Genomic DNA, 26,085 nt, shown 5'->3' on the forward strand with positions numbered 1-26,085 from the left:
TTGCTGGTGAATAGCTATTTATATGACCAAGAGTTTGTTCACACACTGTTGATGTAACCCTGTGTGCAGGGGCGGCTTTAGGTATTTTGCCGCCCCAAGCACGGCAGGCAGGCTGCCTTCGGCGGTTTGCCTGCGGGAGGTCCCCAGTCCCGTGGATTTGGCAGCACGCCTGCGGGAGGTCTGCCGAAGCCGCAGGACCAGCAGACCCTCTGCAGGCATGCCGCCGAAGGCAACCTGCCTGCCGCCCTCGCAGCTACCGGCAGAACGCCCCCCATGGCTTGCTGCCCCAGGCATGCGCTTGGTATGCTGGTGCCTGGAGCTGCCCCTGCCTGTGTGCAATGGATCTACACCAGTGGCGGGAAACCTGTGGCCCATCAGGGTAATCCACTGGCGGGCCACGAGACAGTTCATTTACATTGACCATCCACAGGCATGGTCCCCCTGCAGCTCCCAGTGGCTGTGGTTCACCATTCCTGGCCAATGGGAGCTGTGGAAAGCGGTGTGGGCTGCAGGGACGTTTATGTCATGCATCATGACAACCATAGCCTGGCTTACATGATGCAGAGTTTGTGCCATTCCCAAATATTCTGCATAGATTTTCCAAAAATTCCAGATGTCATTTAACAGATAATAAAATATTGATGTCATTTGGTAAGTGAGAAAAGTAGAAATGTTATTTGTACACATATGTTGATTCATCTTATGGCATATATTGCTGTTTAATTAAAAGCTTTCAAGGTCATTTGAACGCTACAGAAAGCCATGTAGTAATGACACTATAGTACCTTCATATTTCATTGCAATGTTTGTGTTATGATGTTGGATCTGTATGTGATGTTGCTTCATTGCAACTTACCTCCATCTATGAATTAACACAACATTGTGATGCAAACCTGGCAAGTTGAACACAATATTAAAATATTACTCTGAGATTATTTTGTGCTCTGTTCAATACATCTCCCCTCTCTCCCCTGTACCTCCTCTTAAGTACTAGGAAGCAGAGAGAGGTGCTTCTCCTTTCTCTCTTCCTTTTCCTCACTTCCTGGCTACTTTACAGGGCAGGGAAATGTCGTGATGGCTTCTATTCTCACCTATGAAAGTGGTGGTTCCCACAAACATGTTCTATTTCTTCAGTGCTCTCTTTACTCCTGTGAATGGAGGTCTGCAAGCTAGCCCTGCTGGTCACTAGGGTGAGAAAAGATCATCTGACAGCAAGGGCATAAATCCAAATGTTTAGGGGAACCTGGTGAATAATGCCCCATATAATACTTGCTGTTTGGTTAGTGCGGTTAGGGATGGTGGAAGATGCTGGGCAGAGAGCCCTGAGGGAATTAAGTATTCTGCTTATTCACACAATGTATACCGGGTGGAAAATGGGTGGTACCTCAAACTAACCTAGAGGAACTGCCTCTCCCAACACACAGAGTTCAGTCTCCATGCCTTTCTGCCAGGTCTGACAACAAGGGAGAAAAACTAGAACCAGTTGTGGTTGTTCAGTGTGCCAACAACTAATGCATTTTCTTCTGTGTTTGTTCTTTAATAGCCTTAGTTTAGGACAAAGTCTTGTGTACACATTGCTGGTGGTTTAATATTAGAGCAAGTGCAAGTCTGTCTTGTGATGACAAGAGACTGTCTTGGTAATTCTGGTGGTGTAGAGTTTTGTGAGTCTGTTTCAGTATCTACCGGTTACTTGTCTGCCTATGCTCCCTCTGTGTACTGATGATCAAGTCTCAGCAAAGAGTACATATCATCCCCTGCATCCATGTTTTTGTCTGGTATACGCAGTGGATGACTGTAGTTGCAGTTTCAGTAAAATATTTATGTCCATCGACTGCTGCATGATATGAATGAAGATTTATCTTTACTTGTCCAACTCATGTAGCTTGCTTCCAAGTGCATGATTTGTTCTGAGGAAATAATTTGATCCTCTCAGGATCTCCCAATTGTAGTTCTGGACGGTCTTTATCTTCTCAGTTATAACAGGCTTTGGCCTTTGCATGTCCGTCTTCTTTTTTGTCCATAACTCCTTCTGTTCCTGGTTGTTGGGGCTATAGGCACCAAAGTATGCATAAGTCTTGACATCCAGCGTTCTACCAGGCTGCTGTGAATGCCTTCTAGGAAGGGCTTCTCCATTTAAGAATGGCCTGCCATATATTTTCTTTGCTTTTGCAGCTCTCTTTTAAAAAGTCTTAGCAATTTTAACGGCCAATTCAGCTTTGCTCGTTGACTGGCTGTGGTATGATAATGATGTCATGTGACTAAATTCCCATTTCTGGATAAATTGCACAAACTCACTGCAAGTGAACTTGGGTCCATTGTCCAAAGCTATACAATTTAAGATACCATGAAATATTTCATTTCTTTGCCTATGATTGCTGCTGAGGTAGTGTCTGCCAGTTCATCCAGTTTCCAGAAGGCTGAATAGTAGTCCACAGTACTGAGACAGTCTGTATGGTTTGCTATGAAACGGCCCATTCCTACTTGGCTCCAAGGACTGTTGGGAATGCTATTTATTTTCATTGTCTCTTTTTCCTGATTGGCCTGCATTTCCCCACCTGTCTCACAACTCCACATCAGGTCTCTTATATCGTGTTTGGTCAGAACATAGCATCTTTGGCTTTCCAGAGACATGCTGCTATTCCAGAATGTTTTCAATGACCCCCATACATAATCACCCTATAATGCCCCCTATTGGGAAGTTATTTAATGAAACAGTGGTAGTAGTGTTCTGATCTGGAGGCTGCTCCTAGAAACTGGACTGAGATCACTAACCCATAACAAAACTGATAGGCCACTATGCAGCCTGAAGATGACTAGTGTCCTATACTGTCTTTAAACTAGCAATCTAGAAGGAAGGGACTTCCTTTCCTAGAACCAGTGGGTGGCTCATTGTACTCTATTAGTAGCACTGTAGGTCTAAACCCTGAAAAATAGTAGAAAGACTGCAATGAGAAAGATCCACGCAAGCAGAGAGAGGCTGAGCAAAGGAATTCTCATTCACAGCACATGGTTCAAGGCCTTCTCACCCATGTAGACATCTTGTGCTTGGTTAATCTGGGGAACTGGAGTAGAGGAACAGCTGCCATTGCTGAGTTTGGCTCTTGGGTTTCCATGTGGGCAGATCCAATGGCCCCAACACGCCCACCTTTCTTCTGCACCGCAGTGCAATGTACAGACAGGGCTGGACTGGGACATAGGTACTATAGCCCATGCCTAGGAGCTCTGACTCCTGGAGTTGTGGGATGAGGTCATCATTTCAGTTTTCATTAGAAAACAAAACACATGTCTAGCCCCTGCGGTTGCACAGAAAACCTTAAAAACATAAAGCAAGTGTAACCAGTGCAGAGATACCTGCCTGACTCTGCAGACAGCCTGAAACAACAGTTCTGAGGTGTGTGAACTGTCCCTTTCATATTCATGGGCTATTAAATCTGAAAGCCACTGGTCTGGTCAATCCCCTGCTGACAGCACTGCAGAAGCTGAATGTATGTAGCCCTCGCAGCTGCTACCCCTTTACAGCTATGTTCTGCTAATGTCAGCAGGGGCACCCACACCAAGCCCTCGTCCAGACTAACCCGCGGCATCGGCGGCTTAAAATCGATTGCTCGGGGATCGATATATCGCGTCTAGTCTGGACGCGGTGTATCGATCCCCGAGCGCGCTTACATCGATTCCGGAACTCCATCAATCCGAACGGAGTTCCGGAATCGACACGGAGAGCCGCGGACATCGATGGAGCCCCGTCCAGACTGGTGAGTACCTCGATTTTAGAAATTCGACTTCAGCTACGTTATTCTCGTAGCTGAAGTTGCGTATCTAAAATCGATTTTAATTCCTAGTCTGGACGTGGCCATAGTCCCATTTCCTCAGCCTGCAAGAAGTGCAAAAAAAGGAGAAGTGGGGCCCCGGACAAGGAAGGGGGTTCTATGTGCAAGTGTGGCTGGGGTCTTGGATTGCCTTAATCCAACTCTGATCACAGAGGAATCCTCTGTGGCAAGGGAATGAACAGTCCCATAGTCTGGCCCTCCAATGTGGCAGAAAAGCAGCATTCTTGGTGTCCTTTTTAGATGCCTAATTATGTAATGACATTGCACATGGTTATGGCCTAATATGAAATTTGGAGGTTAAGATGGTATAAATCCACTTCTACCTGACAAAATGGAACATTCCAGGTGACTGGTTATTCTTAGGGTCAGAATGTGCCATCAGGTATGAATGAGTGACTCCCACAAAAGTGTGTGGGAACTGTACGTGTGTATCTGAAGGCTCTTTATGTCCCTCTTTATCCATTGAATAGAAAGTAATATTTACAAAAGACCTACATCAGTGTCAAACAAAAGGCATCTGAATATATACGTAATGACATTTATATTACAGTTCATAGCTTGGACTCCTGAGTAAATAATACATTAGAGATGTGTGGCCTTTTGTGTCCATTCCTGCATAGATATATATATTTTGAAAGCTACTAAAACTACAAAACGTTACATTAAACTAATGGGTTTCAGAGTAAACTAATACTGAAAAGCTGACAAGCCTACAGAGACCAGGAAATTAAAAGCAAAGACCATCAATAAGGGCAGAAATTTCATTCCAAACCTATTTTCCTGGTGCTTTCCCTTCCACTCCCTTCCAACAACGTGACAGCTGGCAGGCAAGTTTTCCATCCTGAATTCTCTTTTCGCTGTCTTTTTTATGTTTAAGTCAGATCTTCACTATTATTTTAATGCCATTTTTGATGGTTAAATTTTAAAGGACTTTATGCCTTCAGGGAATAAGAGAGTCTTGGTGGGACATGAGAATTATGAAGACAGTGATAAAACTAGGAACAGAGTACAGAAGTTTTGCAAGTTGCAGCCTTTGCAGAAAAATATGTTATCGTCTATAAAATCACCAACCAGAAATCTTGATTCTGACTTCAAAGCAAATCCAACACAGTCTCACCGCAGGGCATTTGCCACATTCATTTCAAAGGAAAATGTCTTTTAATGTTTTGAATGCATATTTACATCTTACTTTCAAGGGTTTTTTTTTTTTACTACTGTATAATAAGTGAGAAAAACTCAGATATTCAACACACACATTAATATACCATCCTCCTGGAATATTCCAGCTAGAAAACAGGCTAATGGTCCTTGAGATTCATGCTACTCATTTCTCTAATTCACTGACTCCATAAAACAATGACTCTGGCAATCACTGTAGGCCTTAATGTTCCTAGAAATAATGCACTTAATAATAATGCACTTGATGCACGGCACTGCTACTGACTATTGACGAAAAGTGTTCTAGTAAGATCAAGTGGCCTCATGAAATGTTAATTACCAAAGTGGGAGCTAAAAGGGTGTTATCAGTTCCAGACAAAGACCTTTTCTTTTATAATGGTGTAGGTGTAAAAACAAACATACACAAATAATTACAGCTGCAGCTGGACAAATGCTACCTACTGCCAGTCTTCTACATATACTGTAGCTCAGGGGTGGGCAAACTTTTTGGCCCAAGGGCCACATCTGAGTATAGGAACTGTATTGTGGGCCATGAATGTTCATGAAATTGGGGGTTGGGGTGTGGGAGGTTGTGAGGGCTCTGGATGGGGGTGCAGGCTGTGGAATGGGGCCAGAAATGAGTTCAGGGTGTGGGAGGGGGCTCTAGGCTGAGGTGGGAGAGTAGAGTGCAGGGTGGGGTGAGGGCTCCAGCTAGGGGTGAGGGCTCTGGCGTGGGGCTGGAGATGAGGGGTTGAGGGTGCAGGAGGATACTCCAGGCTGGGACCGAGGGGTTCGGAGGGTGGGAGGGGAATCAGGGCTGGGGCAGGGGGTTGGGGCACGGAGGAGGGTCAGGGGTGCAGGCTCCTGGCGGCGCTTACTTCAAGCAGCTCCCAGAAGCAGCTGCATGTCCCCCCTCTGGCTCCTACACAGTGGCATGGTCAGGCGGCTCTGCGTGCTGCCCTGTTTAAAGGCGTCACCCCTGCAGCTCCCATTGACCATGATTCCTGGCCACTGGGAGCTCTGGGGGCAGTGCTTGGAGGAGGGGCAGTGTGTAGAGCCCCCTGGCTGCCCCTGTGAGTAGGAGCTGGAGGGGGGACATGCTGCTGCTTCCGGGAGCCACGTGGAGCCACAGCACACCTGGAGCAGGGAAAGCCCCCAACCCTGTTCCCTGGTGGGAGCTCAAGGGCCAGATTAAAATATCTGAAGGACCGGATGCAGCCCCTGGGCCGTAGTTTGCCCAACCCTGCTGTAGCTGATATTATTTAATTATCATTTTCTTAGTGCCCGATGTAGCCCACAAATTACAGACTTCTGAGGCACTTAAGCCCCCAAAGGCAGTGCATGGATGGGGGTATGGCTCAGCACTAAGTCAGCCTATTCTAGCACCAAGTTGGCTTTGGTTCAAAATGAGACAACCCCTTCCCTCCCACACAAACATCTGTTCCATAAGTGTGAATAATGAAGCTGATCAGAGGTGGAGAATTCATGTAAACAAGCCCCCTTAGCCTCCACTTACCGCTACATCTTATTCTAAAGACAGCTTTGGGTTTGTAATAACCTATTTTTGTCAACTTCATCCATGAACACACTATGCATTAACATCAGCGGGAACTCTGTCTGTAGACTAAGTGCAGTATACATTGCTGGCCAGTCTGATATGAAATTTCCTAGGCCTCTAAAATGAATTGCTTACAGTCCTTCCATATAAGATCTGCAGTACATTTTAATCAGTTTTCTGCACATCCCCCCATTTCTCTTTCAGAGTTCCCCTTTCAGCAGTTAGAACGAGTGTTCTAGTCTCCCCTAAATGTTATTCAAGGAATATGCATCTGTCCAGTGTCTGGCACAAGAGGGCCTTAATCACTCCTGGGGCCTCTAAGTGCTACTGCAATATAATTATTTCATAAATAAACAATAAGAAAAGAGTATATTGTAATCGTTTTCCCTAAAATATTGTGCATACACATATTATATGGTGGAAGGACAGGATGTTCTGGTGCATTGTAAAAAGTAGCTCCTAGCTTGCATATTTATATGCTCCTGATTCTCCAATATCAGAAGTTGATTGGCAGGTAACATAAATCACCAAGATTAATCTGCACAAAATGATTCCAGTGGTAAAAGGTTTTGGGGTTTCTACCCTGTTGAGAAATGATCTTTTATTTGTTTTGTTTTGTTGAGATTTCTGCACAGTTCAATAAAACTCTCTCAAATATTACATAAAGTATAGGCTTTTTTAGCAAGTTAAGAGTATATAACTAAGCTTTTGGCTTTTTGAAAAACCTTTCAAACTGTATTGATGCTAAAAGTACAGGATGAAAGGAGTATGACAACTACTTAAACTGGTCATTTCTTTAGGATGACTGCTTTGTATTGGGTTCTGATTAGCTTATATAACAAGCCTAGAGAATCAGTCAAATAACATATCTTTAGATTACAAAAGCTTTGAAGAGAAATGTAATACTCCAATAGTGTAGCACACGCTAACAAACCTTTTAAATTCTGTTGGTATCTTCAAATATACTTTGATAATACAGCACACACATGGGCATGTACGTGCAAACCCCCATAAAACTCTGTGCTTTAAAACAAGCGTGAAGTCACAAGATTTGTTGATGATGTACTTTAAATAGAGATGGGCTGAGAAGGCATTTTTGGCTCCAGTTCCAGATATTTTTAGCCTACAGTTTCATGGTATATAAAGGCCAAGGGTGAATTCAGATTAAACTATGCCAAAAGTTCTCATGCTGTCTCCAAGTTTTTGCTCCAATTGATATCACCTGATTTCTGTCCTCTAGAATGGTGAAATTCTCATGAGATCAGCTGTTCTTGTGAAATTTCAGTTTTCTTTGGGCAAAGTCTCATGAAAACTGTTCTGATCAGTCATTGTTCACAGCTGACCGGGTAGTAGGTCCTATACAGTTTTGGATTTGACCTCAAACCAAAACTGGAAAGGGGGTTGAATTTTCCTTCCCCCATCCTGCCCTCCTTCACCCCCAAATTCAAGGTTAAGATGCAAGGTTCTGCTCTTGGCCCAACTCTGATTTTAAATATAATCCATATGCTTCCCACAGTCAGCTCTCCCATATTACCTGTCAGACTCAACAGTCTGCAGCTTTAAAAGTGGTCTACGTTTACATTTTGTCAGCTAAAATTCAACACTTCCAAATGATTTATACAGAGACAGTCATTTCAAGGGGATTCTTTTGTTTTCAAATACTCTCACAGTTTGGGTGGAAGAGTATGTGCCAAGACTCATTCTTCTTGGCCTGTCCAGAATGCACGGCCCGCAGTTAGAATACCTGCTCTTTCATGCAAAGAATTACGAATGGATTCCCCATACAAGGTAAGAACTGTTCAAAATACAGACACGGTGCTCTTGCAACCTTTCCTCCTCACTCAGACACTAGGCTAGTGTTCACAAAGCCATGCTTCATTATTCATGAGATGCGTTTTGTGTCAAAAACCAGGGGACCTGGAGCAGGACTGACCTATGACCTTTCCAAAAGCAGTGAAGAATAATTCATAAGGGGTGAAAATGGAAGCAAGATGAGTCGTCTGAGGCTTAAGCACAATTAGTGTGCCATGAGACTTTGTTAGCTGTCTAGCACATCTCAGTTATGGACAGCTCCTCTGCACCAGTTACCTAATTCAACTTCAGTTTTATCACAGGCTGCAGCATTACTACATTTTCAATAAAAATTCATTTCACGGGCATGTCAGAACACTCTGCATGATGGACAGCCACTATTACCTTTTCAATGGCAGTTCTTATGTTTAATGGCGTATACTCAGCATGCAGGAATCAAGCATACTATATGCAAATTCTCTTAAAAGCCAATGAAATGGCGATCAAAGCAACACTTCTTGCAACAGAAATGCTTTGTTTCCAACTATTATTGTTTTCCAATATGTGCTGTGTTTGTGCTATTTTTTTCCAGCGCTGCTGTGGTTTGAAGCTCATAATTTTACCTCTAAGCAGCTCAAAGTTTTTAGTAAATGAAAAGGCCACAACTCATTTCCAAGTGAATTCAAAATAATATAAGAAACCTGTACACAAAGTATTAGATAGTGGGAAGCAGTTGAGTTGGTACCACTTGTATAACAATGAACAAGTTAGTAAAGCTTGCAGTCTTCAATTGTTCGTTAAATGGTCTGTAGAAATGCTTTTATTATATGTGATTTCATACTCTGATTTTGTCCTGATACATATCACTGTTGAACATGTATCATATGTGCCTTTCTGGAGAAATGAGTGGCTTATAATAATGTAGCAACTTACAGATGAACAAAAACCATGTCAAAACAACATGAAGGGTCTGGTTTAAATCAACAAAAGCCACAACATTTTTGTATTATAAGTGAAATGTAAAGGTCATTTTTACAATACTGTTTTTTAAAATACTTTTATAATACAGCAGTGCTTTATATTTGTGGGCAAGTATTTGTTAAAAAGTATGTGCAATGCTGGGAAAAGGTAAAGAAAAATATTACCGTGAAGTAAATATCAACCCTAGAATAAAGACAAGGTAGGTGAGGTAACCTTTTTTGGATGAACTTCTCCTGGTGAAAAAGACAAGTTTTTGAGCTACACAGAGCTCTTCTTCGGGTCTGGGAAAGTTATTCAGAGAATATGGCAACATTGCAATTAAACATCAGTGACTGGCCCTTGTCAGCTGACTCAGGCTTGCAGGGCTTGGGCTATGCGGCTGTTTGATTGAGGTATAAATATTTGGGCGTGGGCTGGAGCCCAGGCACTGGGACTCTCCCCCCTCACAGGGTCCCAGAACACAGGCTCCAACATGAGCCTGAACTTCTACACTGCAATTAAACAGTCTTGTGGTCCAAGCCCCGTAAACCTGAGTCAGCTGACCTGGGCCAGCCACAGGTGTTTAACTGTGGTGTAGACATACCCAGAGTGTCACAATTACATACAAGCTGGAACAGATTGTTTAGCATAAGAAGTTAGCACTTATTCTAAATGACAATTCAAGGTGAAGTGGCTTGTTAACATCTCTGCAATCACAGGACAAAAAAAGGAGGTTAGTAGGTTGCAGATTGTTGGAATAACCCTTAAATCCAGTGTCTTTATTAAGACCATGATTTTTAGTGTCTAGCAAAGTAATGAATTTGAACTCCAGGTATAGATTTCCTTTGAGGATGGGAATTGAGAGATCAAATATGGAGTGACTGTTTTGTGAAAAGTGTTCGCCCATGGGTGATAGGGTGGTTTTGTCTTTTTTATCATTTTGCTGGGTGAGTTCATTAGAGAGCATAGTAATTATCTGGTTTCATCCACATAGTTGTTCTTGGGGCATTTAGTGCACTGGATGAGGTACACCGCATGTTGTGTGATAGGCATATGTAGGACCTATGGATGGACCTTGAAAGGTGTGTTATGGGGGGGTACTGATCATTGTTGCAGAGGAGAGATGTCTGCAGGTTTTGCCTCCTTTGTTCTGGCAGGATGTGATGCAACTTTGAGTTGATGTGGCCTGGTCTGTGGGGAGCTTGCTTCTGATGATGAGCTTGGGGGGGGGGGGTTGCGTGAAGGGCAGAGAGGGGGCTCCGGGAACGAGTTCTTTCAGGATGGGGTCCCCATCGAGTACAGGCTGTAATTCTTTAATGATACCCTGTATGGGTTCCAGTGTGGAGTGGCAAGTGACAATTAAGGATGTGCAGTCAGAGGGTTTTTTTCCCCTGTATTGAAGCAAGTTCCTTTGGGGTATTTGGGTGGCCCATTCCATGATGAGATCTCCGTTTTTGGTGAAGCATTCTTGTTTGGTGAAGGCAGTTTGAAGTCTGTTAAGGTGTGTATCCCAGATTTTCTCCTCAGAGCATATTTTGTGGTATCTGAGCATAGGCGCCAACTTTTACCAGCACCAGTGGGTGCTCGCCCCAGCCCCGCCCCCACCTCATCCCAAATCTACCCCTGCCCCGCCCCCTCCATCCTTGCCCTGCCCCCATTCCAACCTCTTCCCCAGAGTCCCCATCCCAACTCCACTCCATCCCTGCCCCTATTGGACTCCTTCCCCAAATCCCTGCCCCAGCCCCACCTCTTCCTGGAGCGTGCCATGTTCCCCTCCTCCCCTTCCCTCCCAGTGCTTGCCGCTGTGAAACAGCTGTTTCGAGGCAGCAAGCACTGGGAGCTGGGGGAGAAGCGGGGATGCGGCGCGCTCAGGGGAGGAGGCGGAGTGGAGGTGAGATGGGGCTGGGGGGGACCCACAGAGTCGGCGCCTATGTATCTGATTGCCTGGCTGTAGGTAACAAGTGTCTTGGTGTGTTTGGGGCAGTTACTCGATCTGTGAAGATAGGTGTGGTAATCTGTGGGTTTCTTGCATATAGTTGTTTTTAGGGTTCCATTGTTGAAGCTGATTGTGGTGTCCAGGAATCTGATGCTGGCGCAGGAATGTTCTAGAGACTTTAATGGATGGGTGGTGATTGAAGTTGTTGTGGAAATCTATGAGGGAGGTTAGGTTGTCTGTCCAAGGGATGAAAATATCATCAATGCATCTCAGGCATATCTTCCACAACACTTGCATGGCTTCACTGTGCCACAGCACTGGTTGTGCATCTAACTACCTGCACTGATTGCACTGGCCCTTAATGATTTGGAAACAAACAACATTTTGTTACAAAAAATTTTCAGTCACTTTTAAGGTAAAAGTCTTTTTTGCTCCCACCCATTATACCTAAGTACTGCAGTGATTTTTCAGCAGGGAGGAATTTTACAGACGAATTCCATTCAAAAAGGGGTAGGTTAAGGATGATTGTTGTGTTTAAGTTTTAATATCCTGGGTTATTAGTTCAGGACAAACCTTCATATTATTTTAACGGGGTGTGTGTGTGAATTTCTTTTTGATTAATTCAAGAACAAAAAAATGATAAACTGTAATGCCTCTGGGAAGGCCAAACATGTCATTTGTACATTAACTAAAATGTGTGTGATTTATCTGATATGTTAAGGTCCGTGATCCAGGTTTAGTACTTTATATTATTTTACTGATGGAGCTGTCACAATTTATCATGGCATAATTACATATTTTGGCACAGTACTGCATTGTGTTGGCCATAGTCTTATCTCCATTCTTCAGCCTAGAAATGAACAGAATGGGCAGAATTTACAGCCATAAGGTTCTGGACAGGGCAGGTGAAGGGGAAATGCAGCTACACATTTGATCCTCCTTTACACTCGGACTCCTTCAGATCTACTTACTCTATTAAAGCTTAAAGGAAAGCTAATCTGTAACCTACACATCAAAAATATGGAAGATGGCGTAAGAAGGTACATGTTAGAGTACGGTGGAGGCTATGTCAGCTTCCAGCTCCTCGACTTGTAAATTACAAGTGAGACTTTCTTACACATTAAGGGAGTGGCTATACATAGCACTAAGGATGTGTGAGTCTAATATACACATTATCCACATCACTTGTGAGTTTTGCTCTCATTCCTGCCAGTCCCATGTAGGATGTACTCATGAGGATGTACCTCAAAAGTTTCTCTCCGACTTCTGGGGAGTTTTCAAGAAAATTTGCATGGGGTTCCCCCACTATTACATGTGAAGGGAGGATATGACTGAAATTAGTCAGTATGCTTATTATTGTATCCTGTCATAGTGTCTGACTAGTAGTTACTTGGAAAACACAGTATTGTTAAATCACAGATTTAGGTCCCTTCCAGTCCTATGATTCTTATAGGAATAAATTATTATTTATCTGTCAAGTGATTAAAAATTATCTCGATTAATCGCGCAATTATAAAAAATTAATCTCGATTAATCACATTGTTAAACAATCATGGAATACCTCTCATTTAAATATTTTTTGATGTTTTCTACATTTTCAAATATATTGATTTCAATTACAACACAGAATACAAAGTGTATAGTGCTCATTTTATATTTATTTCTGATTACAAATATTTGCACTGTAAAAAACAAGAAAAAATATTTTTCAATTCACCTCATACAGGTACTGCAGTGCAATCTCTTTATCATGAAAGTTGAATTAAAAATGTAGAATAATGTATAAAAATAACTGCAATGAAAAATAAAACAATGTACAACTTTAGAGACTACAAGTCCACCCAGTCCTTCTTCAGCCAATCGCTCAGACAACCAAATTTGGTTACAATTTACAGGAGATAATATTGCCTCCTTCTTGTTTACAATGTCACCTGAAAGTGAGAACAGGTATTCACATGACACTGTTGTAGCCAGCATCACGAAGTATTTATGTGCCAAATGCGCTAAAGATTCATTTGTCCTTTCATGCTTCAACCACTATTCCATAGGACATGTGCCCATGCTGATAATGGGTTCTGCTCGACAGCAATCCAAAGCACAGTGGACTGACACATGTTCATTTTCATCATCTGAGTCAGATGCCACCAGCAGAAGGTTGATTTTCTTTTTTGGTGGTTTGGGTTCTGTAGTTTCTGCTTCAAGGTGTTTCTCTTTTAAGATTTCTGAAAGCATGCTCACACCTTATCCCTCCCAGGTTTTGAACGGCACTTCAGATTCTTAAACCTTGGGTTGAGTGCTGTAGCTATTTTTAGAAATATCACACTGATACCTTCTTTGCATTTTGTCATGTGCTGGGTCATCATCCGAAATGGCTATAACATGAAATATATGGCAGAATGCTGGTAAAACAGAGCAGAAGACATACAGCTCTCCCCCAAGGAGGTCAGTCACAAATTTAATTAACTTTTTATTTTTTAACAAGTGTCATCAGCATGGAAGCATGTCCTCTGGAATGGTAGACGAAGGATGAAGGGGCATACAAATGATTAGCATATCTGGCATGTAAATACCTTGCAACGCTGGCTACAAAAGTGCCATGAGAATGCTTGTTCTCCCTTTAGGTGACGTTGTAAATAACAAGCAGGCAGCAGCATTTCCTGTAAATGTGATTGGTTGAACAAGAAGTAGGACTGAGTGGACTTGTAGGATCTAAAATTTTACATTGTTTTGTTTTTGAGTGCAGTTATGTCACAAAAAAAAATCTGCATTTGTAAGTTACATTTTCAGGATAAAGAGATTGCACTACAGCACTTGTATGAGTTTAATTGAAAAACACTATTTCTTTTGTTTATCATTTTTACAGTACAAATATTTGTAATAAAAAGAATAATATAAAGTGAGCACTTTACACTTTGTATATTCTGTGTTGTAATAGAAATCAATATATTTTAAAATACAGAAAAACATCCAAAATATTTAATACATTTCAATTGATATTCTATAGTTTAACAGTGTGATTAATTGCGATTAATTTTTTAATCATAATTAATTTTTTTTAGTTAATCGTGTGAGTTAACTGCAATTAATTGACAGCCCTAATTTATAACTAAGGCTATGATTTAGTCATGGGTATTTTTAGTAAAAGTCATGGACAGGTCAGGGGCAATAAACAAAAATTCAAGGCCCATGACCTGTCCATAACTTATACTATAAATATCACTGACTAACTCTTGCGAGGAGGGCCGCTGCTGCAGGGAGATCCCTGGGACCACAGCTGGGGGTGGTGCCCCAATGGACCACTGCCAAGGGCTGCTGAGCAGCAGCAGCAGCTCCAGGGACCACTGCTTGGGCTGCCTGGGGCTAGCTCTCGTGCTGCCTGAGCAGCAGCCAGTGCAGCTGGCTGCAGGGCTGCTTTAAGCGACTGGTTACAGAACTGCTCCAGCAGCGGTCAGTGTGGCTGTCCCTGGGGCCACCTGAGTAGCTGGCCCTGGAGCCAGCTGCGTAGGCAGCCCCGGGGGCAATCACACTAGTCACTGCAGAAGTCACAGAGGTCACGGAAAGTCACGGAATCCATGACTTCCGCGACCTCTGTGACAGACACGGAGTCTTATCTATAAATGACTACTATGAGATTAAATGTTCCTTTGCAATATGCATCCAGCATGTGAATTTCATAGTGATATTGTTGCCCTGTTGAGTAGCCAGGATGTCACTCATGTTCAGCAATAGGAATGACAGGATTGCTAGTAAGTATTCCATTACATAACAGGAAGTGAGAATACAATCCATGTTACTTTTGTCCTTGAAAATAATCAGATTACTTCTCAGGATTAATTTTTTAAAATGTAGTGCATTACTATAATCAGTTAGTCTTACACACTGGACAATATTTTCCAGTCCCTGACACCTAGTGTAGTGATTTACGCCTGTACAAAGGGGAAACAAAATACTATCACATTACAATGGCAGCATTTTACCCCACTCTACCCCACAGGTGTAAATGACTACACAAGGGTAAAACAATGGAGTAGCAGATCCATCATCTGCGCGTGTTCTACAGCCAATTTACAATAGTAAATATTATTGGCTACTTTACCATATTTTTAAATGTACACTTCACCAAAAATGATTAGGATAAATTCAGAACTAGTCTCTTTGAAAAGACTCTTTTATAAATGCAGTGTTGTCATAACAGTGTCAGCCGCAGGATATTAGAGATGCAAGGTGGGTGGATGAGGTAATATCTTTCATTGGACCAACTTTTGATACTGAGAGGGACAAGCATTCGAGCTACACAGTGGTCTTCTTCAGATCTATGTAAGGTACTCAGAGTTTCACAGCTAAATACAAGACAACAGATAGTTTAGCATAAGTAGTGAGCACCCCTAGTTGTCACCTATCACCCTATATTGGAATCTATATGGTGCATCATGGCATATTAGGGTGACCAGATGTGCCAATTTTATAGGGACAGTCCCGATTTTTGGGTCTTTTTCTTATATAGGCTCCTATTACCCCCCACTTCCTGGCCCGATTTTTCACATTTGCTGTCTGGTCATCCTATGGGGTATCATCAAACTACAACCCATTCACAATGGGGACCACATCCAGAAATAAATCTTTCCTGACTCCCCCCCCCCGCTTCTGGCCTTCAAACAAGCCCCCAAACTCTCCAAGCTCACAATCATAAGTAAGCTCCCCACAGACCAGGACACTGCCAGAACAAGAGACGCAAAACCTGCAGATGTGTCCCCACTGCTACAATGATCAATATCTCCCGCAACACACCTTTCAAGATCCATGGGTCCTATTAGAACATGTGGTATGCCTCATCCAGTGCACTGAATGCCCCAACAACCACCATGTGGGTGAAACCAATCACTGTGCTCTTGAATGAACTCACGCAGGAAAATGATAAAAAATAAAAACATCACATCACCCAAGGGTGACACCTTTTACAAAGTGATCACTCTATATCCGACCTATCAGTCCTCACTCATCCTCAAAGGAAACCTGGACAAAACTTTCAAAAGATGAACCTGGGAGCTTAAATTCATAACTTTGCTTGACACTAAAAATCATGATCTTAGGGCTTGTCTACACTGGCAACGTTAAAGTGCTGCCAGCCCTCTGCACAGTGCTGAAATTTGCTGCGCTCAGGGGGGTGTTTTTTCACATCCCTGAGCGAGAAAGTTGCAGCGCTGTAAAGTGTCAGTGTAGCCAAGCTCTTAATAAAGACACTGGATTTATGGCCTATGTGCTAACTACTTATGCTAAACTATCTGTTTGATCTGGTATTTAGCTGTGACCCACTGAGTACTTTTCCCAGACCTGAAGAAGAGCTCTGTGTAGGTGAAAAGCTTGTCTCTCTCACAAATAGACATTGGTCCAATAAAAGATACTACCACACTCACCTTATGTTTTTATTTAAATCTCAGCTGTCACTTTTTTAGTTCAGCAAACATATAAAATATTTAGAAAGAGCTCATTGTTATTTGATTCACACACAGGGACAAATGGACAAAGTGGTTATTTTGAAATTTTGGTTAGGGATGGAGGAATCGGGCTCTGCCTGAGGGTACGTCTACACTACGGGATTAGTCCGATTTTACATAAACCGCTTTTGTAAAACAGATTGTATAAAGTCGAGTGCACGCAGCCACACTAAGCACATTAATTTGGCGGTGCGCGTCCATGGTCTGAGGCTAGCGTCGATTTCTGGAGCATTGCACTGTGGGTAGCTATTCCGTAGCTATCCCATAGTTCCCGCAGTCTCCCCCGCCCCTTGGAATTCTGGGTTGAGATCCCAGTGGCTGATGGGGCAAAAATCATTGTCGCGGGTGGTTCTGGGTAAATGTCGTCACTCATTCCTTCCTCCGGGAAAACAACGGCAGACAATCATTTCGTGCCCTTTTACCCTGGATTGCGCTGGCAGATGCCATAGCACGGCAACCATGGAGCCCGTTCACCTTTTTTTTACTGTCACCGTATGTGTACTGGATGTCACTGACAGAGGTGTTACTGCAGCGCTACACAGCAGCATTCATTTGCTTTTGCATGATAGCAGAGATGGTTATCAGTTGCTCTGTACCGTCTGCTGCCATTGTAAATTGGCAATAAGATGACGATTATCTATCGTTCTGCTGCTATCATGGGTGCCCCTGGCTGAGGTCGGCCAGGGGCGCAAAGGCAAAACTGAGAATGACTCCCTGAGTCAATCCCTCCTTTATGGTTTCTAAAAATAGAGTCAGTCCTGCCTAGAATATGGGGCAAGTGTACTAGACAACCAGTGTATCAGAGAGCACAGCTGCTCCGTGTCAGATCCCGCAAAAATGATGAGCTGCATGCCATTCATGGGGGGTGCCCCTGCAACAACCCCACCTGTTGCTTCCCTTCTCCCCCAACCTTCCTGTGCTACCGTGGCCGTATCCCCCCCATTTGTGTCATGAAGTTATAAAGAATGCAGGAATAAGAAACAGTGACTTGTTAGTGAGATAAAATGAGGGGGAGGAAGCCTGCCGGTGCTATGACAGTCCAGGCAGGACATTAAGTGGTGCGGGGGAGAGGAGCCCAGCATCCTGCTGCTATGATAGTCCAGGCAGTACAGAATCTTTTCTTTACACAGGAAAGGGAGGGGGCTAATGGAGCTCAGCCCCCAGTTGCTATGATGAGGACGGTTACCAGCCATTCTGTCCCATCTACTGGGAATGACCAGGAATCATTCCTATTTTTACCCAGGCACCCCCGGCCGACCTCACAGAGGCCAGCCAGGAGCACTCACGGGCTGATGGTGACGACGGATAGCAGTCATATTGTACCATCTGCCACGGGGGAGGGGAGAAGAGCGGATACTGCTCTTCACTGCTGCAGCATCGTGTCTACCACCAGCATTCAGTAGACATAGGATGACATTGAAAAAAGTCAAGAAACATTTTCTTTCCCTTTTCTTTCACATGGTGGAGGAGGGAGTAAATTGACGAGCTATACCCTGAACCACGCAGGACAATGTGTTTGAACCTACAGGCACTGGGAGCTCAGCCAAGAATGCAAATACTTTTCGGAGACTGCTGTGGACTGTGGGATAGCTGGAGTCCTCAGTATCACCTCCCTCCCTCCGTGAGCATCCATTTGATTCTTTGGCTTTCTGTTACGCTTGTCACGCAGCACTGTGTAGCCTGGAGATTTTTTTCAAATGCTTTGGCATTTCGTCTTCTGTAACAGAGCTCTGATAGAACAGATTTGTCTCCCCATACAGCGATCAGATCCAGTATCTCCTGTACAGTCCATGCTGGAGCTCTTTCTGGATTTGGGACTGCATCGCCACCCGTGCTGATCAGAGCTCCACGCTGGGCAAACAGAAAATGTAATTCAAAAGTTCGCGGGCTTTTCCTGTTTACCTGGCCACTGAATCCGAGTTCAGATTGCTGTCCAGAGGTGCACTGTGGGAAACCACCCGGAGGCCAATACCGTCGATTTGCGGCCACACTAACCCTAATCCGATATGGTAATACCAATTTTAGCGCTACTCCTCTCGTTGGGGAGGAGTACAGAAACTGATTTAAAGAGCCCTTTATATCGATATAAAGGGCCTCGTAGTGTGGACGGGTGCGCCATTAAATCGGTTTAACGCTGCTAAAATCGGTTTAAACGCGTAGTGTAGACCAGGCCTGAGACACACTCTGCTCAGTTGAAGTTTAAAGATAATGATTGCAGCATAGTCTGAAATCTCCCAAAATAGGGATTTGTTTACAAGCGAAACATGACTGACCTTAATCATGTTTATTACTTAGAGAACTAAAATCAAATAGTAACACTTTAGGGCAGTCTGAAGTGGTGTCACTGAAAAAAAAAAGGTCAACGAACAGCAAAGTGCTGCGCACAATGGATAATTATGCATAAACCACAGGCATGTATTTAGGTAGGTGACTCTGATATTGCAGGTATAATAAATGAAGCTATTTATCAGACCTTATCTCTTCCTCAGCTCAGCGTTACAGTTATGTGATGCATTTTTTACCTGGGCTGGAGCACTGGATGAAAGATGAGTCAAGTCTCCGATTCTGGCAGCAGCTCGGGGATCGCTAGAGCTGATCAAAACTGGAGCACTAATGTCCATGGAATGCCTGTTATGCATGGCCTGAGAGGATTTGTGTGTCATACTGAGAGCAGTGAAGGAGTGGCGTTTCTTGGCATTCTTCTTGCCATCAATATGCCGCTGAATGGCACTGACTGCTCCTGTATTGTTTAAAGTAGAGCACTGGGCCAAATTTACTGCCATGTTGGTGTCAGATGGCAAAGGAACATCACAGCCAGATGCAGCAGCTAAGCATGTCTTGTCCATCTCTATAAGCTGTTTAGCTGATTCGTTGAGCTAAGTGCAGAGAAAAAAAAAAGAAGAATGGGGAAATTAAAGAACTGTCACATCTAGCCATTGAACCTGTGAGTTCAAATTCTGCACTCATGCCAGCGCTATTAGCACTTCACTTACAGAAGCACCAAAATCCTTCTGAGCATTTAAAAATAAATAGTGGAAGTCCATAATTCTAATACTTTTGCACCCATGTTGAGTGTAATCCCATGGAAAACAACTGGACTATTCGTCGAGTAACGTACTATCCAATGTGGGGAAGAATATCAGATTTTGGGTCTAAATGTGGGCTTAAATATACTGCAGGCTTTAGAACTGACCCCAGAGGAGCTCTATTCCTACTTGCTGGACAAACTGTGTACTTGGGAAATTTTTGTTTAAATACTAGTAATCCTTAATATGTTTATTTTGCTATAATCTGTTGGTGTACCAGAAAAGTCAGTACAATTCAGGCTAAAGAATTCAGTTTCCTGAAAGCAGCTACAAGCTTTCAACTCCCCAAGGCACTAAAGAAGACAGTATAGTATTTCTATTCACATCAAGTGATATGAACAGAAGAAAAAAACAACACAGGAGGGAACATAATTTATACCCACTTTAAGGCCCCTTTACACAGCCAAAGCAATTAAAAGGGGTCGTAGCGTAAGAATTCAGGCCAATGGCTCTAAAATTGAACAGCCAGAAATGAAGAAACCCAAAACTAAAGCCCACTTTTCAAAATGGAATGAGAAGTAGTTTGCCTGAGACTACAGAAGGAGCCATTGTCACTGCTTGGGTTAGAACTCAATACTTCCTGCATTCCCTAGTCCTGAGCAGAGTCCACTGTGCCAGATTCTTTTTGCAGACAATGCCTCTCTCATTTCAAATGCTTGGCCAGCAAAGTCTGGCTAAGTTTAACAAAATTGTTGATGTTGAATAAAATGATGCATTTGTTACCCTATGTATCCATGCTGCTGTATCAGTAAATGCTACTAAAGAATTCACTAATGTCACTTTGTCTATGTCCTGCCAATGTCTCCAGTATAATATCTCACTTTTCTCAGGGTTATTATAAATGTGTGCTCTAGGCTTGTCAGTCCAAGAGCATTTCTTCCAAAATCTCTCTAATATTTTTTCTTTAAACATAACTAATATTTTTATCTTGATACAAAATTAAAGCAAAGGCTTTTTTTCCAATTGTATCATTGCAACTGAGCAGTATCACAGAGAAACCTATTCTTACAAGATGCAGTCAAAGCCTAATGAACAATACACAGGAAACATTAAAAATTATTCCCAAGAACTCTCTCCCACAGTTTCAAACTTAGCATACAGCCCACATAGAAGGCAGACATTGGAGAGGAGGCAGCATACCACTAATGTCTATTCTCCACCAAGTATTCATGATCAATTTAACAGCCCCTGAAAAAATGCAGAAAACATGTTACGTGGAAGTCCCATTTCTCTGAGGTTCTTGACTTGCCAGCTAATATAACTCATATAGGAAAGAATCTTTCTTACACAGTTAGAAATTCTTGAGACACACAGAGATGACCCTATTCACTGTTCTACAACGCACATTCTGGAGTAAGAAGCATTTTCTAAGACACTCATTGCCAACAGTCTGAGCATCCCTCAAGGGCTGCTAACAGCTGGGGGTAAGGACACTCAGCCAACAGACCTTTATCTTAAACTAGAACACCACACAATAGGGTTTGCATTTAATGAACAGAATCAATATATGAATAAGGTTAACTAAAATAAATACCTGCACATCTTCACATATACTAGCACTCTGAGGTTCATCTAAACCAGAGTACACTAAATATTACATGGGATGAGTATGAATTTTATTACAGTATTGCTATTAATAAATACTAATTATTATGGTAGCACCACACCCCAGTCAAGCTTGGGGCCTCATTATGCTGCACAAACATACAGAATGACATAATCTCTGCCTTGAAGACCTGACAATCCAAATTTAAAAACAAGACACAGCAAGTGAAGGTAACAGTAAGAGAGAGAGAGGGAAGACAAGAGTAACAGTAACAGGATCATGCAGTTATGTAGCTTTGTGGTGGAACAGCTTGATGGTTCCAAACCATTGTAACAGATTTCTGAAATAATAAATGAATGAATAAATTGGGTCAGCATTTTTCCATAGCTCTCATAAGTCTTATGGACGCCTGTCTCCAGTTTACAAAGCCTCATTCCCAAGTAAGAGGTGATAAAACATTAACATCCAGAAAATAAACATAAACACTCTGTAATTTTTCACCCACTGACAACCTTCACCAGACAAACAACCACCTCCAATTAGTGATGTACTGCTACTGACACTGCTGGAAATAGCTGCTGGGAGTAACTGATACCATTCAATTACAAGGCCATTTTACCAGCTGCACTCTTCAATATGGGAGCATTACAGGAGCCAGCACTGTGCATTGCACCTGCCAGTTTTTGCCTATAACAGCTGATCCCATTTGAGATTCTTCAAGAATGTCCATTATTTCCCACTTCATCATGTTCTAAATTAGTAGAGCCTAATATTGCCAGCAGGCTCCAAGTGGCAATGAAATCAGATGGTTCTTCTCTCTTAAGTAGGTGTTACAGCTCTGCTTACCGAATTAATGGAGACACCCTTACTGAATTATTTAAAAATATTAAGGAGGGAATCGGAGACACTACCACAATTTATGAGATGCATAAGTCTCTTTTCTGCCACAGAACGTGATGAACTATTTTGCTAGTGAGTATCAAATGGGCTAGGCATATCTTCAGAGTTTAATAAAGTGGTTTTTGGACTCTGTGATAGGACCCTGGTTTCACAGCAATGCCTCATATGGAGACAGAAGTGCTCCTGCTTTTACTCTTAACATCAGAACTATGATTCATTATCTATTAACCCATTTATAAATCCCATTTGTCAATCTTATCAGAAATACAGTAATGGGCAAACTGTAGAAAAATGATCAGGCCCTGGCATAATAAAGAAATGCTGGAAATAGTTTAGAAAAAAAGTGAATCAATACGTTTATAGATGTATAATTTTCTTTTCCTTTCTTTTTCCTTCTTTCTTGATGACCAAGTTCCAGAGGCTTATCTTCTAGTGAATCTGCCCCCTAGGTACCAATATATGCCTCATAAAGGCACTATGGATATGGAAGAAAAAGCTGAGCTAGGAGATTGATTCCTTTTTGTAACTGGTTTTTACAACTTCTTTTTTAACCTGAATACAAGCCTCCCATTAAACACTAAGAATTTAAACATATCATTAACTTCTGTTGTCCTTCAGCTGATCTTTATACAATAACTGTTTGCAGTGTCAAAGCTTACTGGAAAGCTCTTTAAAACTTCCCATAATTTGACCCATTAACAGTCTCAGGAACTGGACATTTCTATAGCCCAGTATATCCTACTGCAATTTATTGAATCTTTAATTTCAGAATCTGAATTTTCTAACATCTCCTTGATGTAAAAATAAAGGAAAGACTTGGGCTATGTCTACATTATGGACCTTACACTGGCATATCTGTACTGATGCAGCTGCACTGCTGTAAAGTCTCCTGTGTAGCTGCTCTGTGCAGGTGGGAGAGAGCTCTCCCACCAGTATAATTAAGCCACCCCCAGCGAGTAGCGGTAGCTATGTCAGCAGGAGAGCACAGCTGACATAGTGCTGTATGCACGAGCGCTTATGCCAACAAAATTATGTCACTCAGGGGTGTGGTTTTTTCACACCCCTGAGCAACAAAGTTTTGCCGACATAAGTGCCAGTGTAGACATGGTGTTAGGTTGAAATCCTAACCCCTCTGAAATCAATGGCAAAACAACGGTTGACTAAAATGGGGCCAGGATTTCACCCCAACTATTTATATAACGAAGTGAGGCATGGGGATATCACAGAAAACTCAGCATATAGCCATTATGGATAGGATCCTGCCAGGTGCCAAGCACTCTGACCCTGATGCAACAAAGGGCTTAAGTACATGCTTAACTTTAAGCATGTGAGTCCTGCAGTTTGGGGGCAGAGTGATCAGAATATTGCTAGGTGAAGTTCTATAGGAAACTTGTGACAGGAAGGAAAAGATCCATTGGAGAGGACCATGTAAGAGTTGTGACATAACATGAAACCTGCTCCTTACGTAAGATTGTCTATAGGGGCTCAGTGAATTGATTTGGGGTCCCACATGGCTAAGGTAATTGTATAACAAGTGTCAGCTTGTAGGGTTACAGTGTCCCCTCCCTATGAGGAAATGCTCACACTAGTGGTAACTGCACTGATAACTGGGGTTTGGTTTTTCTGGTTTTGTTTGAGGGACAACGATATTCTCAAAACAAGTTTCCTTCAGGGGCTAGCTCACCTCCACACAACCTTCACTCTCAAAGGGAACAATAATCAAGCTCCATTTCATTTAAAAATCCGCTGACCTTGGTCTGCGCCCCGTTGCTGAACAATTCCCAATATAAGCTGTCTTGACTCTGGCATTTAGCTAAAGACAGTCCATCACCAGGTCATACAAAATGAACCAGGTGCTTTCCCCCCCTCCATTTCTTTATTTGGCTTTTAAATATTCTACTTGAGCCTTTACCACATGGGCTACAAAGGTACAAGCACTAAGCTGGATCATTCAGGACTACCCTGCTGCCAAAACTGTTTTATTAGACTCTGAATAAACTTCACTTTTCTGCAGAACACGTTATGATGATTTTCTCTCTCTCTAAGACATTTCTATCTCACATGTGCATGTTAAAAAGGGATTGGGTGCAAATACTATCAAAATTGATGTGATACAAGACTGAGCTACATTGTAAATTGGACTACATACCTATACATGGGAGTAAGAATTCCCCTTATGCCTCTTTGTGGCCTAATCGACCTTGGGTCTTGGTGCACAGGAGTATGCAGGACTATTCATCCACTTCCTCCCTCCTCAAAGCAGGTGGAATTGACAATAGAGGAAAAATTATATGATGGAAAGCATGGATTGCCAGACTCTGTGTGTGTGTCATAATCTGCTGCTGGCATACGCTAATAGCTAAATACTATACTATGGAGCAAGGAGGAAGCAGAAGTGTTGTATCTACACTAGGAACTTTTTCCAATTTAGTAATGTTGCTTAAGCGTGTGATTTTTTTTTCTTTTACTATATTTCTATACCAGCAAAAATCCTAGTGTAGATGCAGTTATACCAGCAAAACAGCTTTTTTGGTTATTTATGTATTTGGTTATAGATTTGCTTTTGAGTGATGTCTAGCTGACCAAAGACACAACTTCTCTGCGGTCCTGATTCAGCAATACATTTAAGCACATTCTTAAATCCCATCAATGGGACTAAAGTGCTTTGCTGAATACGAATAGGATTACTCGAGCATTTCTAGTGAAGCACATGCCTGAGTATTTTATTGAACTGGAGCCAGCCTCATCTGAGGAGTGGAATTTATGTAAGATCTCCAGAAAAACAATGTTTCATGTTTTCTATGGGCCTTCTGCGGAAACAGTTACCTAATGAAAACATCAGGGATTCTGGGTTGCAAACATAGGTACTGTGTAAACAACCAAGTCATGTTGAATTCAAGCCCCATTAAAAACAAAGGGGGGAAATCAATGTCTGCTTCATAAAAAAGGATACAATGGTAAGGAAAGAAAAATGTATTCACCGCACTCTGCAGTTAAAAACCAATTAAAACTATTAATAAAGTTTCTTCACAATGTCCCTCTGATAAGATTAGAAATGTCTGTACCCACAGACTGCTAATTTTTATATTTTACAGTTAACAAATACAAAGAAGGTTAAACACGCTGCTATTTTATGCCTCTCAGAGACTTTGGTAAATTGTAGCTCCATGGCTGATTTTTTGATTAAAATAAACAGTCTAAATTGATTACAGTGCTTGCAGTCCACAGTAGGTATTTGTAGAAAATATTATCCTCCTAACTCTCAATAAATTTGTTACACTAGGAATGTTACTTATATCACAAGTGTGGTGATGTGGATCAATGAATGAGAATGTAACTACATAAACTGCTTCTGCCCTTGCCAGATTAATAAGAACAGCAGCATCTTAGAAAGTACGCTTATTAAGTTTGCGGACGATACCAAACTAGGAGGGATTGCAACTGCTCTGGAGGACAGGGTCAAAATTCAAAATGATCTGGACAAATTGGAGAAATGGTCTGAGGTAAACAAGATGAAGTTCAATAAAGATAAATGCAAAGTGCTCCACTTAGGAAGGAACAATCAGTTTCACACATACAGAATGGGAAGAGACTGTCTAGGAAGGAGTATGGCAGAAAGAGATCTAGGGGTCATAGTGGACCACAAGCTTAATATGAGTGAACAGTGTGATACTGTTGCAAAAAAAGCAAACATGATTCTGGGATGCATTAACAGGTGTGTTGTAAACAAGACACGAGAAGTCATTCTTCCGCTTTACTCTGCGCTGGTTAGGCCTTAACTGGAGTATTGTGTCCAGTTCTGGGCACCGCATTTCAAGAAAGATGTGG

The 26,085-nt window shown here is 42.3% G+C and overlaps 1 protein-coding gene across 1 annotated transcript in view; it reads right to left on the bottom strand.

Moving 5' to 3' along the window:
* The window catches only part of SH3RF3 (SH3 domain containing ring finger 3), a 422,296-nt gene that overhangs the window by 76,085 nt on the left and 320,126 nt on the right, over positions 1–26,085 (bottom strand). The window contains exon 5 of the mRNA XM_030569277.1: positions 19,248–19,601. Coding sequence (XP_030425137.1) covers positions 19,248–19,601 — 354 coding nt within the window. The remainder of the gene's footprint in view (positions 1–19,247; positions 19,602–26,085) is intronic.

Source organism: Gopherus evgoodei, chromosome 1 (assembly GCF_007399415.2).
Source record: "Gopherus evgoodei ecotype Sinaloan lineage chromosome 1, rGopEvg1_v1.p, whole genome shotgun sequence".
Classification (NCBI taxonomy): domain Eukaryota; kingdom Metazoa; phylum Chordata; order Testudines; family Testudinidae; genus Gopherus; species Gopherus evgoodei.